Below are 18,644 nucleotides of genomic sequence, written 5' to 3'. Positions count from 1 at the left end.
ACCGCCTCCAACCTGATTGACACGCCCACCGGCCGGTCTGCGCCGCCGCAGGTTCTCCCAATGAGCGTGGCCCTCTCAGACCCCGCCTTTTGCTTTTGCTCCGCCCCTAGGTTGCCTGCTCTCTAACCTAATAGCTTTCCCTCCGGCAGTTTAGGCTTGGAAAGAGTGCTGGCGGATAACCGAGCGGAGTTAGAACTATGTCTGGCTGTCAAGCTCAAGGAGACTGTTGCTCGAGACCATGTGGCGCGCAGGTAAGGACAGCGGTCTAGGGCACGCAGGGTGGGGCTTCGGCCAGGCGCTCTAGGCTCCGGATCCCTAGCCCAGTCTGCGCCAATCCCATGGCCCTCCATACCGTAGTAGGGCTGCTCAACCGGAACTGTCCCTGCATGGTGAAGACAACACCCCTTTGACTGCCTTATGTGACATTACGAGGTGGGAGAACATGGAAATCATTCTTTAAGGAAAATGGGCGCATGGGATGCATGGAGTTTTCTTTCAGTCAAACAGATTGCAGTCTTAGGGAATACCTTCTATGTGCTAAGAAACTGATGAAGAGAAGAACGAGAAGACTGTAAACAGTTCCAATATTATGTGACGGTCATCATAGAAATACAGATTTTTTTTCCATAGTAAGTATCGTGCCAGGTCAGCAGGATAAGCTGTGGTCCAAGAGTTGTGGTTTAATTTACCAAGACAGGAAATAGGCGCACACACACACACACACACACACACACACACACACACACACACGTACAAGAAGCTGAAGGTATTTTCAAATGCAGAAGAGGAAAGTAGTTTCAGATACTGATTTGTGAAAGACATTATGAATGCTTAACATTTCGGATTGGCCCAGATGTTGAGGAAACCCCACAGAAAACTCTACCATGTACCTTAGCTGTATAGGTTCATTGTCAAATCCTGTTTTCTTTGTTTCTCTGCTTTTAAGGGAAACTTAGAAAGTCATGTTCTGTGTGAAATGCCTGCATTTTAAAATACTAGCTTGAGTTCTAAGTATCGTACAGATCAAATAGACAGCCTGCTGTGGGTCGGCTTCAGACTGTGTCCTAGAGAGTCACTGCTGCCGTGAGGGAACAAGCGTGACCAAAGCAACCTGGAGAGGAAAGTGTTTGTTTGGCTTAGGTGTCCACACCACTGCTCCTCACAGAAGGAAGGCAGGACAGGAACTCAAGCAGGGCAGGAACCTGGAGGCAGGAGCTGCCACAGGTGCCATGGAGGAGTGCTGCGTTCCTGCTTTCTTATAGAACCCAGGATCACCAGCCTAGGGGAGGCAGCATCACTCACAGTAGGCGGAGCCCTCCCCCCATCAATCACGAAGCTACAGCCCAGTCTTATGGAGGCATCTTCTCAGTCAAAGTCCACTCCTCGCAGATAACCGTAGCTTGTGTCAAGTTGACCTAAAAACTAGCCAGCACAGACACCTTACTACTTTTTCTCTTGGTTAACTCACCTGTATCCTTTATGACTTAGCTATGTGTTACCTGCTCACAAGGCTTCACCAGTAATGCATACAACAGGCTAGCATCGTCCACCAGATACCAGTTTGAACCGTTTGAGACCCCATCCCCCCAGCCATATCTGCCCTGACCAATCCATATCTGCTCATCACATGCACTTTTCCTTCTCATACCTATTGTTGCCGCTATGCACCTCCGTCTATTGGTATCCTCTGCGCTATGTGGCAGCTAGTGCCTTTTCTTGCCTTTCTCTCCCCCAAGCCGCTGAGAACTCCCAAGAGTCAGCTGTATGAATCGGTGACGCTATACACATTTCAGTGTCCTGCTCTGTGTGCTGTCCTTTTATGTCGTTTTTAAGAGGCTCTTCTAGAACCTTTAGGCTCTCTTCACCTTGTGCCTCAGGCCTGTGGCCTCTGAAATGCAATGACTGGGAGAACTGTTAGATATAAACGTTTCAACTTCGATTTCTTCCTCTTTCCGTCTCCGGTATCATTTAAAACTTAAAGGAGTAGGGATGCCCAGCCATGTTGCCTGGATTCAGGTCCTGGCCCTGCTGTTAGTTATCAGGGAGTCTTCGACAAGTTAATCTCTTGGGGTTGGTGTAAGGAGAAAGTGGTCCATACAGCTCTGACAGTAGAGCCTGACCCAGAACAAGCACCCAATGAGTGTTGGCAATTCCTATTGTTGAGCGGATCACACACTTACATCTTTGTTCTTCCTCTTGTGTAAGGCAGTTACCTCCCTTTTCTCCCAATCTCAGTTTCTCTTTCCTAGCAAAAGAGAACCTGTTTATTAGCCTATAGCCCTCCCATGCCTTCAGTCTCTTCCTGTCCTCTAGCTCTTCCTCCTAGTGAATGCTGTCATTTCGACGTTGACTGTCCCCTCAGGCCTGAATGATGAAGGCTAATCCTCCAGGTTTTCACCATTTGGAAGTAGAAGCACCCGTACAAGACAGGGACTATCGAGAGAGCCTTATGCCAATGTGACCCCAAAAGTCATGAAACGCCCTGTGTACCTTCATTCTCTTTTGTTTTCCTGGCCATTAGGTGAGCCATTGGTGCCACCATGTACCCTTTGGTATTGACGTCCTGCACCACCCCACCAAAGGCCTAAAAATAATAGACCCAGCTGATCATGGACTGGAACCCACAAAACTGTGAGCCGAAATAAACCTTTTCTCATGTTGTTATCTCAGGTATTTGTTACAGTGTCTGAAAAATGACTCCTCCTCCTCCTACTACATATAATAGGAAATTGTTTTTATTGGCTGATTTTTCTCTCTATTTCCTTATCTAGGATCCCCTGCCATAGCGACATTATTGAAGGAATCTTTAGAATTTCATGCCTGCAAATTTCGTTTACTTCTAAATGAAGCAAGTGAAACCCACTTTGGTCTGGCTTCCTCAAAGCATTTGATACTGAGGGGCCAATGAGGTGGCTCAGTGAGGAAAAGTGCTTGTTGCCGAGCCTGCCAACCTGAGTTCTGTCCCCAAGACCCACATGGGAAGACCGAACCAACTCCTGCAAGTTATCCTCTGACCACACAAGTGTCATGCCCATACACACACACATACACACACACACATACACATACACACACACACACACACACACACACACACACCCCTAAAAATAAATAACAATCTTAATAATGTTCTTTAAGGTAATTAAGCCTGGCTTAATTTACAGACACCCTTGACCTAATGCGACCCTCAGTCAGAACCCTGCAGTCTGCCTTGCTAGTGCTTCTGCCAAAGAATTGAATGTTGTTAGGGACTATTCTACTGCTGTGCTCGTTAGCCCATCTCATCCTGGTTGTTCTGCCCTCAGAAGGGACCTTACCGCTGCCAACTGCACTGCTGTTTTCCCTAGTAGTCCCCAGGCTCTAGTGTCCACTCCCCACAGTGAGTACATCTTACTTTTCTGTGCACTTCATCCTGTTCCTGGTACTTGAGATCAGTATCAGATATTTCCAGGTTCTTGACTTTTTATTCAATGAATTGCAAAAAAAAAAAAAAAATCCACACTGGTTTCCAAAAGCAGTGAAGAAATGTTAAGGCAACAGAAAAGGTCAGAATACATGTGATGTTCACATGCATGAAGATGCTTGAGGGCCTCGGTTATTATTTGAGACTTCCTTTTCTGGAGTTCAAGGGGCGAGCAGTTACTGAGGGGCCTAATGAGGATGATTCATATGATTGATAAATTAGATGATATCATTTTTCTACTGTACATGCCCTTTAGCTTTCTCTTAAGTTTTTAAATCTTCCAGATCCATTTACAGTGTCGCTTTACAGTTTCACTTCCAAAATACTTGACTGGCCTTTTTTACCGGACTAGTCTTTGCTTTCTTGGTCACTGCCTTTCAGTGTCTTTTCTCCACTGCCATAGTCAGATGTCTGAGTGTGAGGGCTCAGTGGACACTGTGAAGGATGCTGACCTAATTTGGATCCTCGGCATCCATGTGGAAGTTGGATGCAGTGGCACATTCCCGTTACCCCAGCCCCGGAAGGGAGGAAGACAAGAGGATCCCTGGGGACCTGCTGGCCATGGTCTGGCTGAAAGAGATAGTATCTCAAAAATAGTTGGGGAGATGACTCAGGGGTTAAAAGCACTGGCTACTCGTCCAGAGGACCTCGGTTCCATTCCTAGCACTCATATGGTGGCTTACAACCATCTGTAACTGTAGCTTCAAGGGATCCAATCTTCTGGCCTCTGTGGGCACCAGGCATGCAAGCAGAGTACACACATACATGCAGGCAAAGTACCTATATACAGAAGAAAATTTTCAAAGTTAAAAATATATCCTGCTTCCCCACTGTCATCCACAGAACCTAATTTGTTTCTTTGTTTGGTTGGTTGGTTTTAGTTTTTTCAAGACAGGGTTTCTCTGTGTAGCTCTGGCTGTCCTAGACTCGCTTTGTAGACCAGGCTGGCTGAGAACTCACAGTGCTCTGCCTGCCTCTGCCTCCCGAGCGCTGAGATTAAAGACGTGCACCACCACACCACGCTGTTTCTGAAGACAAAAAAATGCATGGATTACACAATGGCTCAGTAGCCTCCAAGCTTTATCACCTGAGTTCGGTCTCTGAGACTCGCAAAAGCTAGAGAACTGAAGGGACTCTGGCCAGCGCAAGCATGGTGGCCATGGCTGTTTGCCCTTCTCCCCCATCCCCGCCCTCTGCATGGCTAAAAAAAAAAAAAAAAAACCCTTTAGACTACACCCCTAAAGCTGTCACCAAGGTCTGTTTCCTTATTTGGTCATTTCCTCTTCCCAAGGCTGACTGCCGGAGGTCCAGCTATTAAAGTATAGAAGTTCAGCAATCAAAAGCCCCCTTTGGCTTACCTAATTGGCATGCCCAATTAAAATTAAATACCTCATCCCCTTTTACCTTTATAAACTGCCATTTGCCTATGGGCCATGTCTGTCTCCTCTCTGTCCAGAGGCAATCTTTGTTCCCTTCCCCTTCTCCCTCACCCCTGTCTCCTGCTTTTGCTCTTATCCCCTGCCCTCTGTCCCTCTGGGGCAAAAAAGAAAAAAGAAAAGTGTCTTTTGTCCTGAGAACGTAATTTGTAACAAGTTCCCTTTCCTGAGTTCCCTATCCACCTGAGCAACACATTTTCACCACCTATCGTGAACTCCAGCAGGCGCCCCAGCTCCTTTCCCTCCTACCCCAACCATTTTCTGTCATACACTATCAGCCCGTGACTGTGAAGTTCGTCACTAGGGTCAAGCTCCTCAGAGTGGAGACTTCTCGCTTCAGGGCCTAGCGTGCATGTAGCACTCAGGGTTTGTCGAAGTGAATGAGTGAAGTATATGATAAATGCCGGGAGACAAAGGCCAAGAGCAAATGCTGTCACACATGATTGGAGGGAGGGTGGCTACATCTTGCTGAGTCAAAGCTGACCAGCAGGGTTTGAGAGGATTGCAACAACTGCAGACCCAGCAAGAGCAGCAACACTGTAACCAAACCGTATTCCTGCCAGGGGGGAAACCACCCCAGAGTTTAGCAGCTGACAACAGCACCGATTGTGTCCCATAGATGCTCAGGATTAGGAGTGTAGGAGCAGCTGACCTGAGCTCTCCTTCAGGGTCTCATGAGGCAGCATTCAGGCTATTGCCAGAGCAGTAGACACATCAAGCATGGGCTGACTGCGCAAGGAGGATCTGTTCACCCACGTGACTTCTCAGACCACAGTGGCCTTCTGCGTGGGTTGGATCAGCAAACAACAAGAGATCTCAGGGAGAATCCTGAGATCCAATATTGGAACTGTGCATCTTCTGGCCTCATCTGAGAAGTACATCAGGATGCAGGGATCCCCAGGAGCCACAATTGGCTCTAAACGGAGTTTACCTAGAACTGAGGGGCACATGTAAACCAATAGTGAAAAAGATACTTGGAAAGTAAATTAGGCCATAAAGGGACATAAGAGATCAAGAAGGAATAGTTGAGCATTTGTTGATTCAAGGGACCAAGCTCAGCGATCTAAGTACTGTGTTAGTTTAGTACTCATGCGAGAAGGGAGGGTGAACTGGAGGAGAAGGAAATGCAAGCAATGAGATCATACAGGAAACACGTGCCTTCTACCTCCAAAAGTCAGTCCTGCGGAGAGTGCGTAGTGGGATTACAAAGTGAGAACAATGAAAATATGAATTTCCCCAAATTCGTTGCATTGACGTTAAAGTGCATTTTATATGAACATTTTTCTCTTCACCGTTTTTATGTCTGAAATCTACTCTTTTCTGAAGACAGTGATAGTGGATAGTTAAAATAGAATTAATGTCATTAATTGGCAAACACATGGTATTCCCTAAAATCGATAAAGCTACCCATGGGCCTGTGAGCTGAGTCAGTGGGCAAGCAATTGCAACATAAGCTAGTTGCCCTGAGCTCGTTTTCTGGAGCCCACATAGAGGTATAAGGAGAGAACTGACTCCACAAAGTGGTTTTTTTTTTTAACTGCTATGTTTGTGCCCTCACCCCCAGTAATAAATAAAAGGAAGAAAACTGGTGTTGAAATTCACAAGTCTAAGAATCACTGATCCATATAGGGAACTCGACATCCAGAAAGTCTCCCTGACCTGTCAGTTTGGGCAAAGCTCTGTTTTGAACTCCTGTCAGTGTTTGTGTGAAGGGGAGAAGTTTCCCGGTGTGGGGAAAGCGTGGAAGGGGCTTTTGAGTGAAGGCGCTGTTACAGAAAAACAGGAATGCACAGAATAGGATGGAAGAGCAGGAAGAAGCGATGCCGCACGTGTTGTCCTGGAAACTCGGCTCCACCTTCTCCCTTCCTGGACCCAGTCTCAGGATCTTGTCAAAGACTGAAGCAAGCAAAAACCTCGATGGGCTGTCTTAGGGTTGTCTATAGGCCTGTTCACTGTTACAGAAATTGTGGAGTAGTCACAGCCCTGGAGCTTCCTGTCCACGACAGTGAAGTTGTGTGCATTGCTATTTCATCTTAGCCTCTGGATTTGGACCAATTTGGCTTTATTTGAAAATTCAGAGTTCCTAATTATTTATACCCAAGTGTGTTGAATTCTGTTTTGAACCAATTTTAGCACATCTTATTGCTTTCCTTATCAACTGCTAAGTTAAATACCTTTGACACTTTCTCCTTTGGGGGTGGTGTTGAGGACCAGATTTGGACCTTTGCTTATGCAAATGAATATATGCTTTACCATTGAACGTCACCCCTCTCCTGAAAGTTTATTTTATGTTTGTGTCTGAGTCCTCCCAGAGGAAAGCCTGGGTCCAAGTACTTGCTGATGTTTTAAGGTAGAAGAAAAGAAAGGAAGGGAAATAAGTGGAGCCTCTGTCAGGCGTAAGTAGGCCTTTCTCAGGCAGTCGAAACTGAAATTTCTTCAAAGTGGAATGAAAGAGTTTTAGATTGTAATGTCTGAAATATATTCCAAGTGTCACTGAGTCTATTTCTGCCACACTGTAGTTTCCCTTCTCTTCACTGTGATGAGTCTTCGGCCTCATGTCATAGCGTTGTCATGCTCACTAAAGCCATCTGTAACAACAGTGGCCCAAGCTGAGCCTTCCCACCTGGCCAGTTCTGAAGCTAACATTTCCACGTTCACACTGTGGGGCTGCACGGATTAAGTGGCTGAACCTTCAGCAAGTGGGTCTTTGCCAGGGCTCCACTACTTCCCTGTAATTGCGTCTTGCTGATCTGACTGACTGAGGGAACCGTATGTAACAGCACTGCCCTGCCATTGTTACATTGTAGCAGGAAGCTGGCTAATTGCTCTAATACCTCAAAACTGGGAAAAGACAAAAGGGAAGGGGGGGGACCTATAATAATAGACCATTTTCTGTAATGTTTGCAATTTGTTGCGCAAATTTGGTCTTAATGATTGGAACGCTGCAGGAGTCTTTCCATTAGCTGTATTTAATATGTAATTAAAATATCATTTATGTTCCCCCAAAAGAGGAAATAGCAAATTATATGGAGCATAGAAATTTTTGGCTAGATTCCTTGAGAAAAGTTAAATCCATTTTATTATTAACTTTACATAATTAATTTGTGTTCAAGAGCTTTAACTCTTTAAAGTGGAAGGAAGTTAGTACTGTGCCACATGGTTTTGTGCGGTTTGTACTATAGAGACTTTTAAGTTTCATTTTTAAATATGTGTATATGTGTGCAGCTCTATGTGTTAAGTGTACATGAGTGCAGGTGCCCAAGGACACCAGCAGAGGGCATCGGGTCCTCTGGAACTGGAGGAACAAGTGATTGTTAGCTGCCTCACATGGGTGCTAGGAACTGAACTCCAGACCTGTGCAAGAACCATCCCTCCAGCCCCAAGCTTTGATATTTTATAGTGTTTGTGTGTGTGTGTGTGTGTGTAGGTAGGTAGGTAGGTGGGTGGGTGGGTGTACAAGCAGGTGCCTAAGAAGGCCAGAGGCTTCAGTAGGCAGCATTGAACTGCTTGATGTGAGTGCTGGAAACAGAACTCTATTCCTCTCCAAGAGCTCTTACCTACTGAGCCACCTTTTCAGCTTTGTGGTATGTGTTCTATCTTTATTTTTTTCTCATGTTATTCCTCAAAGTGTTCTCATTCAATGGTTGAATAGGTGAGGCTCGGTTTCTCTTAGTTTAAGGATTCTATTGCTGTGATAAAGCGCTGAGCAAAAGCACCAGGACGAGCAAAGCTTACAACTTGCAGTCCATCATCCAGAGAAATCAGGGCAGGACTACAAGGCAGGAGCCTGGAGGCGGGAGCTGAAACAGCGAGCCTGTGCAGTGGTGCTGCTCATTGGTTTGTTCCTCGTGGCTTCTACAACCCAGACCCACCAGCTCGGGGCCAGCTCCGCCCAAAGGCAGCTGAGCCCACATCAATCATCAGGAAAGTGCACCACAGGCCAATCTGGTGGGGACAGTTTCTCAAGCAAGGTTCATCCTCCAAGATGACTCTAGCCTGGGTCAAGTTTTGAGGGAAAAAGTAGCCAGCACACTTAGCATCATGTGAACAGAGAGTTAGATACAATGTAGTTTGGACTTTTAAGTCTCCCAACTCCTAAGCCTGTGTTGATCTGAACTTTACAAGACGTCTGGTTCCCTTCCATGCTCTGCATTCTATATTTTGAAGGCTAATTTATCAACTGTCACTCATAATATTTGCCTACAACCGTGTGTGTGTGTGTGTGTGTGTGTGTGTGTGTGTGTGTGATTTGTTTATTGTTACTTGCTTGATTTTAGTTTTCATAGTATCATTTCAATAAGAGGAGATATTAATATCACTTTAGAAAACAAGACAATTTTAAGATAAAAATGAAACCGAACCAACAGAGCCTGCATTGACCTTGTAACGGTCATGCTGTCTTGTGTGTGGTGCTCTAGTGGGGTATTATATGTGAAGACCTTACCTGTGTGGCCCAAAGTGTGTTCTGCTCTCTGTATGCATGGACCTCTGGCAGTTTCCTGTCTCGTTCTTACAATCTGTTCCATAGAGTGTGACCCCTAGACTGTCCAATCCCAGGTTGCCAAATAATTAAGTAAACCTATTCTCTAAATATGAGGGACAGAATGTATTTGCTTTCTTAAGCTGATTTCTTGTTAGAAATGCCAGCTGGATACACAAATTAAAAAGCCACTGTCTTCTGTTTTAGGACAAGGAACACCCCAGATTCCTGATCCCAGAGCTTTGCAAGCAGTTTTACCATCTAGGCTGGGTCACCGGCACTGGCGGAGGCATTAGCCTGAAGCACGGGTAAGCCTCTGGCTGACTTCAGCTTGCAGCAGGCCACAGGTGGGCTAAGCCTCTGGCTGACTTCAGCTTGCAGCAGGCCACAGGTGGGCTGTCCAAACCCAGCTGGCAGGCAGAGCAATGTGACACCGACGCGGTAGACGTTCTACACGATTGATTATTAATCGCTAAAACCTCAAAAAACCCGTGTTTTCTGAGTTCAGAAACTACCATGTGCTATTTATTCTAAGCAGAGTTATGATGTTCAATAGGCCCAGCCCTTGCTGGTGTCTTCTTCTTTGAGGCACTGGATTTTAAACAGAAAGTGGGAATCATCATCTACTGCTCACTGGATTCAGTGACTGGCTTGTCTTCAAGCGGATGAGGAGTCAGGGCAGCAGGGGCAGTGACTCTTCCCAAGGCTTTCTGAAACAGAATTCATGTTTTCCTCCTGAAATGTAGGAATATTGTTACTGAGGCTGAATTTTATTCTGTATTCTAATTTGCTTTTTTTCTTTAGTGAAATTGGGTTATATTGAAACATTTATATGTTGAGCATCTATGTACATGATATATATGTGTGTATGTATACATATGTATGTATTCCCCAAGGAGTCTGCATTTCATGATAGGAAACAGATTGTAAAATAAAATCAGACCAACTTAAACAAAAGGAATCATATTTCACCCCCACAAGATGATGACTTTGTAGTTTCATCCACTTCAAATTACAGCATCGTTCCTGAAATACTGATTTAATAGTAGGAAGTAGCAAAAGATGCCTTAGTCAGCAGCTCGTGCAGCTGTGGATGTAAGGATTGTCTGTACAGATAAGGTGTGTCCCCTGATGGCCTGTGTGTCCATTCATGTCCGTCTGTCTCCATCAGTCACCCTCGGTGCTGAAGTGTCAGTGCAGCTTTGTGCAAATGTTCAGACTGTTTTGCCTAAACTTTCAAGTTTTCTTGTTCACAATATACCTGAAACTTAATAATTTCTTCCTGTTTCACTCATCTATTGAGAAGTCAAGTGGCTGTAATTTAATTTCCCTGATGTACGATTTACAATAAGTCATGTTCTAAGCTTTGCCTTTAGTTAAGTACTGTTTATTTGAATATGCAGAAAATGGGTTTGTATATAAAAAAAGCTCCTACCAAACTGAGCTGAAATAGTCATTTCTGACTTTAAAAAAAAAAAAAGCATACAGCAAAATTAAAAATAAAAAGTAGTATGCAAACTCCAGAGAGTGTTTTAAAGCAGGGAAGTGTGAAGGACTTCTCTTTCTAGAACTTTACTGTTCGCCACTCTGATTGTGTGTGGCCAACATAAACCGTTTATTGGCACGTGTCTTAATAGGTAATGGCTTTTACAGCACTGCAATCAATTTATAGGAAAGTTGCATCATAGTTGGTTTCTCCTTATTTTTTACTGGGCAAGGTGCTCCCTCTACAGGCCGCAAGTGGGAAAAGCCAGTTTTAAGCCATTGGCTTAAAGCTTGTGCTTTACAGACTAAAATGGGTATTCTTAATAAAGTGCTAAATGTTATTCCTAATATTTAAATGACTTCATTTGCCCTGTCACTCATCTTCATGTTTCTGGTGATAGATTTGTCTTCTGTGGCTGACTGTTGGTGCAAATAAGTGTGACAACACATGTAAATACAGTAGGTAATGTCCTAGAATCACACAGACAATAAAGTCTTGGAGAATATAGAAATACTGACAGATTTCAAGGTTTGGCTTATACCACACTCCAGCTTCTATGATTAGTGTATGGTACCAGGACGTACGTGTGTGTGTGTGTGTGTGTGTGTGTGTGTGTGTGTGTGTGTGAGAGAGAGAGAGAGAGAGAGAGAGAGAGAGAGAGAGAGAGAGACAGCAAAGATGCACATAGGAATTGAAAGTAAGGACACACATAGGAACCATCAAGTAATTCCACGACACTCAGCAGCCATTGCCTGTAGGCTTGGTCTGTAGTGTTTAGAGTTAGCATTTGCTATTTTTGTTGATATGTGCCAGCCACGCTAAGCCTGCTGAGTGCTGTTAGAATCACATTTGATCAACATATACTGTAGGTGAGCTATTGAGATACAATATTTCAGTGATCTTTAATGACCAGAAGGCCAGGGGGTAAATAAAAATAGACACACCTGAACACAGCATGTATGTGTAAGTAAGTGTAAGATGGATCTTGGTTTTGTTTGTTTTCTGTTTGTTGTTTTCCTTTTGTTTACCATAGAATGAAAGAGCAGGGAGTATAGAGAAATAAACTCCAGAATTCATTCTCTGGAACTTCAATTTTCTTTTTATTTGTGGCTTAAAAAACCAAGCAAATATTTTCCCTCAGTCTTTTGTATACTGTCTTCTAAAGCAAAATAATTTTGTATTTTTTTCCATATTTCTCCTTTTGTATTGGTATTACTGTGTCAAAAATTTACTTAGCTTGTCTTTGAGTTACTCAAAGTTGATCAGAGTCTAAGTTAATTCCCATTTACAAAGACAACAGTACAAACAAACAGCACAGCTAGAATTTCTTTGTGTTCATAAGGCTGGAGAGTAGTCCTCTGGGACCGTGGTCCACCGCCACTGCGGGCTAAAGAGGGAGGCTGCACCTGCTCCAGGAAACCTGACACACACGCATCCCTCAATGCATCCCTGGTTCTGCTCACCTATCAGACTTTTATTGTCTAGACCTTAATTCACGAAGAAACTCAGTTCACTGATGCGCCTGTCAGGTCCAGGTCTGCATATTTTGTAGTGACCACTTAAACAGCTCCATGTAGGCCATCCTCGTTTTCACTATGAAACCTGTGATGTTTGTCCATTGCATGTTTCTGCCTCCATGCGGAAGCTGGAGTCCCGGGTGCTTTTGTGTTCCCTTGGTTTCCACCTTTGTGGCACCTCATTTATATGCTCTGGTACCTGAAGCTGACAAGTGAACCAAAAAACTGTTCCGTGAGTGGAGAGAATGGAAAAGCTGGAGATTACATTGCAAGTCAAATTTGGCAGTACTGTAGAGGACCTTGTGCAAAATGGTACAGGTTATTGATCAAACGCCCAGAACAAAAGGCATTTTTACTTCTCTCTCTCTCTCCCTCTCTACCTTCCTCTCTCTGTCTCTCTCTGTCTCTCTCTCTGTCTCTGTCTCTATCTCTCTGTCTCTGTCCTCTCTCTCTCTCTCTCTCTCTCTCTCTCTCTCTCTCTCTCTCTCTCTCTCTCTCTGGGTTGTGTGTACACATGTGTGCTTTTTGTTTCTTTTAGGTTTGCTCACTGCATATCCCAGGCTGCTTTTGAATCCATGATCTTCCCTGCTCAGCCTCCTAAGTGCTGTGATTATAAGCATACGCAACCACATTTGTGATCGCTTTATTGACAAATAATTTCCAAGATTGGTGTGCTTGTCATAGAGGAAACGGCTACAAAGTTACTCAGGGCTAGCGCTGTAATTTAGCAAACTGTCCAGCAGAGGGCTCTGCACTTCATGACTTCATGTAATAAGTTCGAACTTCACTCTTCTGCCATGTGAAATGTTCTCAATACATTTTGCTTGATTGGATTTTAGAGTTACTATATTTTACATACGATACCAAAGTCTTTTCATTCATGCCAAAAAAATGCTAAATACATATACGGATTGATCTTTTCTCCAGATAATAGTCTAGTTACTATCGATTCTTTTCTTCCTCATGACACAAAAGCAGGAAAGACAAAAGCCTAAGCCACCAGTGCCGCAAAGTAGCTTTGAACTCACTCATTACACCCTAACTCTTACTTCCCTCAACCAAGCAGCTGTTTGTGGCTTGATGTATAAAGAACACTGGTGCTTGGGCTGCAGGGATACACTTTATTTGTGCAAAACCCAAAACGTAGCTAAACAAAATGCAATTTCTATATTTTTGTTACCAGCAATGAAATCTACATTGCTCCCTCAGGCGTGCAAAAGGAACGCATTCAGGTATGCTAAAGGATTCTTTGTAAGCCCCCTGCCCCCTCCTTAACTGCTGTTCGACCCAGTGGAATTGCTTCTAGAAGGTTGTGTTAGTTTTGAAGGGTGGTTCTGTTATGACAATATAAATAGCTAATCAAGAAACACTTTCCCTGGATTTTGGAAGTTGCAGATCAGAAATATGCAACATCATACTGGGACGACATACTCTTAAATAACTGAAGAATAGCGTTACTACTGAGTTTCTCAAGGGATAAGGAAATTATAACACCCATCTGGGAAAGCTGATTTCTTCGTATGGTTTTTCTGAAAAATAGTTGTGGAGCAGCAGGCCCAAATCTACGGACTGACAGCAACATTATTAATTACATAATTGTTTATCTGTGCACCATGTGCATGCAATTCCCATGGAGGCCAGAAGAGGGCACCATGTCTCCTGGGACTGAAGTTAGATGGTTGAGAGGCACCTTGTGGGTCCTAGGGACCAAATCCAGGTCCTCTGCAAGAGCTGTCAGTGTTCTTAACCACTGAGCCACCACTCCAGCCACAGTATAAAACTTTGAATTTTTTTTTTCTCCCTACAAAAATTTGGGGAAAGAAACAGGAATTTGAATGTTAAACATTTGCATATACATATCCACAGTAGAGACAATGTAATTGTTGGTTTTTAAAAACCTTCTTTTCTTTTTCTCTCTCTATAAATAGCCAGAAGACATGTTTGTTTGTGACATCAATGAACAGGACATAAGTGGGCCTCCAGCGTCTAAGAAGCTGAAAAAGAGCCAGTGTACTCCTCTTTTCATGAATGCTTATACCATGAGAGGTACGCAGAAAGTCGCTGATGCAGGAACGTTTGCAGAGGCAGCCTCCCTAAATTATAGTAATCATGACTTTAGATATCACCGCTCAAGTACCTGATATGTACAGGAACCTTAAATGTTTCGACTCACTCCAGCCTCTCATCCGCCTGTGGAGAGGGCCCGTTGTTATTCCACTTCCCTGCTAGTTAGTCTTGTCAACTTGACACAAGCTAGAATCATCTGGAAAGAGGAAACTTGCATAAGGAATTGCCTCTATCCACCTGCCTGTAGGCAGGTCACGGGGGCATTTTCTTGATCAGGGACTGATGTGGGAGGGCCCAGCCCATTGTGGGTGGTGCCATCCTGGGTAGGCACTCCTGGATTGTATAAGGAAGCAGGCTTAGCCAGCCATGAGAGAGAGCCAGGCGTCAGCAGCACTCCTCTAGGGCCTTTGCTTCCGTTCTAACCTCCAGGTTCCTGCCTTGAGTTCCTGCTCTGATTTCCCTCAGTGACCCGGGACATATAAGCCACATAAACCCTTTCCCGTCCTACATTGGCCGCCTTGGTCAGCATTTTATCTCAGCAACAGAAGCTGACTAGGACGCCCTCCTACCCACCGGGAGTTTTTCCCATGAGAGGAAAACTTAAGTCCATAACCAAACACGTATGTACATCACATTACATGGGGATATGTGTCGATGTCTTGATTCTGTCTTAAAGACCTAAGTCCTCTTCTCTGAGCATCCAACCCTTCATCCTGCAGGAGCAGGCGCAGTGATCCATACCCACTCTAAAGCTGCTGTGATGGCCACTCTTCTGTTTCCAGGACAGGAGTTTAAAATTACACATCAAGAGATGATCAAAGGAATAAGGAAATGTACCTCGGGAGGGTATTACAGGTATACCTTTTTTTTTTCTATTAAATCATTTGGCGTGCATTTTTCCTTCTCTTTGGTAAGTCAGACCATGATCTTTCTGTGCTTGTGGGATGCAGTGGCTCTGTGTTTGGAGGTACCCCACTTCACATCATACTTTCAGAAGCCTTCTCAGTGGCACAGACTCCTCCTCCTCCTCCCTTCCCCAGATAGTCATTAGCCACCCAGACCACAGAATGTTTTTGCTCCATTAAGTGACTGGAGGTTGTGGCTGGAATGTCTGTCAAATGGGAGTCAGCCCCTGTTTTCAGCATGGAGAAAGCAAGATCACTTCATTTCCGCTTTGTTGTCAGGAAGCTTGAATTGGGACCCCCGTTAGAGTTCATGCTGACTTCATATCTTTCTAGGATATATTCCTGTTTATAAAAAAGAAAGAAAGAAAGAAAGAAAGAAACAAAAACAAACAAACAAAAAACAGCAGAAAACAAAAAAACCTTTCTATTCATTTTAATTAGATAGACTATTTCAGAACTTGTGATATGAAGGACATAAAATTGTAAAACAATAACTCTCTAATTAATAAATCCACTTGAAGACACAGGTCCCCATGTCTGAGCCCTGCTTTTAGTTGGTAGCATTCTTCTGAACCTTAATTTCCTACAGGCTCTCCTTCCTCATGAGGGGAGAGTGCTCCTGTTACTACAGACACCAGAGCAGTGTGGCTCTGTGACGCCAGGGACCAGGTTGGACGTGTTTAAACCAGTATGCTGTGAAACCCATTTGATTTGATGTCCTTGACTATTTATTGTGCCTAAAGCCTTCCTCTGCGCCGAAAATCATGTAGAAAAGATAAAAGTTAAAGCATTGGAGCGTGTGCGTGGCACTCCCCAGGCCTTGGGTTTAGGCCTCAGCAGCACAGCCAAGCACAACAAAGTCAGCAGTGAGCACCTCCTCCAGGTGAGGTGAGGTGAGCACACATCACTGTAGCCTCCAGCTCTTTTGGAAGCAACATGCCTCTGCCAGAATGCAAAAGGGTTCCGACAGTCAGTCAAAGGACTTGCACAGCTCAGTTCTGTACGTAAGTTGTGAGGCTCAGTATCCTGTTGGTGAAATGAGGGATTGGCTTGAATTTGTGTTCCAGTCTCACTGTGCTTTGAAATTATCTTGCACCTAGAAATAATTCTGACTGTGTGGGGTATGCTATGGGAAAGTATAAGTCTGCCGCCTTTCTGGCTGGTTTCAGGAAAGAGATGAGACCAGCAATTTGCTCCTTCCACACGGGCTATTGTATAATTACGTCTGTCTCAACTACAGTAGAATCATGGGCAAGTATACACTACCACAATAAAGGTCGCCCAAACTCTTAATCACGTGACAGCTGCTTAGCCTGTGCCTGCCAGCTCTGTGTGGCCAACTCTAATGATACGTAGAGTGTTGCTGTTGTTAGGTTCACTCCCTGCATTGGTGAAAAGGCAGCAGGAGAGTCACCCATGTGTAAATGAGCACTTGGCTGAGTGGTCAGTGCTTACAAGTGACCTCAAGAGTGGACTTAGTTTTACTTGTAGTGAAGTTGCTTCCTTGAACATTATTGTGTTCTAACTTTATTTTCATGTGTTTACTGAGAAAAACATAGAAACAAAAGTTCTCTTGCAGCAGATTTGAGATTATTCTAAAAGGGTTAGCATAACCTTGGGGATTGTTGCTAGATGGTTCTTTCTACCCTGGTGCCACAAACCACACCTGCATTGACTGGTTTGCCTGTTAAGACATTCTCGTATTTTGCCGGTTTGAAATTTAATGATTTTTTTATATCGTTAAATTTTTTTATATTGTTAAATAGTTATGTAGTTCAGTATCTCATCTTTTCTACACTTCTCTCTGTGAAGTGTATCATCTCCTATATCATGTTTAAAATGTTCCCTATTATCTTTGCTTCGAGGAAATACTTGAATGGTCCTGATTTCTTTGTTAGGTTCTGGTATATTGTATACGTGTCTGCCATTTAAGCATCGGGCTGCCTGCCAGATTCCAGTGGTATCTTTTGGTATAGATGTTTATACAGGATATGCAGAATAACTTGCAACATCCTGTTTTGAAGTTGGAGTGCTGTTCAGAGAGATAAAGAGTATCTGACTGGTTACTAACAGGAGAAATTACAAATAGAATATTGATGTTTTCGTGGCGGGAAATGTCTTGTTTTGTCTTATAGATATGATGATGTGTTAGTGGTACCCATTATTGAGAACACTCCTGAAGAGAAGGACCTCAAAGAGCGGATGGCTCGTGCCATGAATGAGTACCCAGACTCCTGTGCGGTTCTCGTCAGGCGTCATGGGGTGTACGTGTGGGGAGAAACGTGGGAGAAAGCAAAAACCATGTAAGGCCGAATCCAAGAATATCTAATACAAATCTCACTCAGAATGTGAAAATGAACCCAACACATTTAGGATTTAAAATGGAATACGAGTCTTTCGTGTGCCTGTTGGTCAACTGATTGCAACGTCAGTAATCTATCATTGTTATTTGTAGAGACCTGACCTTCACTCTGCTGAATCGTTAGATATATTGATTAGGTCAGCTCTGGTTTAGGAAAGGAAAAGGAGACACAGACCCTAAATGATAGGAATTTTATTTAAAAAATACAGCACATAATTTAAAATATATATATATATTTATATTTATATATTTCTAAGTGGGCTGTTTCCTGAGAAGCACGTGGTGTAGTTGCCCAGCTCAGTGTGATTCCTTTGCATGGTTGGAAATGGTTGTTATAACCTAAGTAGAAAATGTAGGGACAAAGCCAAGCTGACATGGGGAGATGTGGTGGTCAGGACCGAAGTCGGCCCTGACACACTTGCAGCTCTTTCGCCTTTTCTTCTGCAGGTGCGAATGCTATGACTACCTGTTTGACATCGCTGTCTCCATGAAGAGAATGGGACTGGATCCAACGCAGTTCCCAGTTGGAGAAAATGGAATTGTATAAGCCAAGTGGATGGCCAAGGATCTCCAACAATAAAGCAGACTTAGTTATGCCTTAAATAAAACTTGACTACTTTTAAATGAGTTGGAAATTTTCTTGAGATTCCTAACTTGTCACTGAATTCTACTGATACTACTAAATTCTACTGAATTCTACACAAACTGAAGTCTACGGATAATCTCTTCTGACATTAAACATTTGCTTATATTCTTACACTTTTAGGTGACAGGGAGATGGAATAAAACCTTTTTTACTTGGTATTTGCTTATTTTAAAGAGTGTAACAGAAAACCATTTACCTTTAAGTTAATTCCTTTTTTATGCATTCTCAGAGAATTCCTCTTCATCTTGAAAACATTGGTAACAGTAGAATTCACTGAGAATT

The 18,644-nt window shown here is 43.7% G+C and overlaps 1 protein-coding gene across 3 annotated transcripts; it reads left to right on the top strand.

The window, feature by feature from the left end:
• Positions 1-87: 87 nt before the first annotated feature.
• Positions 88-18,324, top strand: APIP (APAF1 interacting protein). Of its 3 annotated transcripts, XM_084776936.1 has the most exons (7): positions 88-251; positions 9,587-9,687; positions 13,566-13,614; positions 14,311-14,428; positions 15,169-15,304; positions 17,490-17,657; positions 18,164-18,324. In XM_084776936.1, the coding sequence occupies exons 1-7, from the start codon at positions 198-200 to the stop codon at positions 18,261-18,263; spliced, it is 726 nt and encodes a 241-aa protein (XP_084633062.1). In that variant the 5' UTR covers positions 88-197; the 3' UTR covers positions 18,264-18,324. The 3 variants fall into 3 exon arrangements, with proteins under 3 accessions (XP_084633062.1, XP_084633063.1, XP_084633064.1); XM_084776937.1 differs by lacking the exons at positions 9,587-9,687; positions 13,566-13,614; XM_084776938.1 differs by lacking the exons at positions 88-251; positions 13,566-13,614.
• The last annotated feature ends 320 nt before the right edge of the window (positions 18,325-18,644 follow it).

Source organism: Acomys minous (genome assembly GCF_964271855.1).
Source record: "Acomys minous genome assembly, chromosome: 3".
In the NCBI taxonomy this organism is placed as follows: domain Eukaryota; kingdom Metazoa; phylum Chordata; class Mammalia; order Rodentia; family Muridae; genus Acomys; species Acomys minous.
Note: the sequence above shows the minus strand (reverse complement) of the source record. Positions and strands in the feature narration are given on the sequence as shown.

Excerpts from the sequence above, each read along its gene's own strand:
- APIP (XM_084776936.1), top strand. The coding sequence starts at position 198 with ATGTCTGGCTGTCAAGCTCAAGGAGACTGTTGCTCGAGACCATGTGGC. Across the intron at positions 13,615-14,310 it reads TGCAAAAGGAACGCATTCAG|CCAGAAGACATGTTTGTTTG; the intron begins GTATGCTAAAGG and ends CTCTATAAATAG. Across the intron at positions 15,305-17,489 it reads ACCTCGGGAGGGTATTACAG|ATATGATGATGTGTTAGTGG; the intron begins GTATACCTTTTT and ends TTTGTCTTATAG.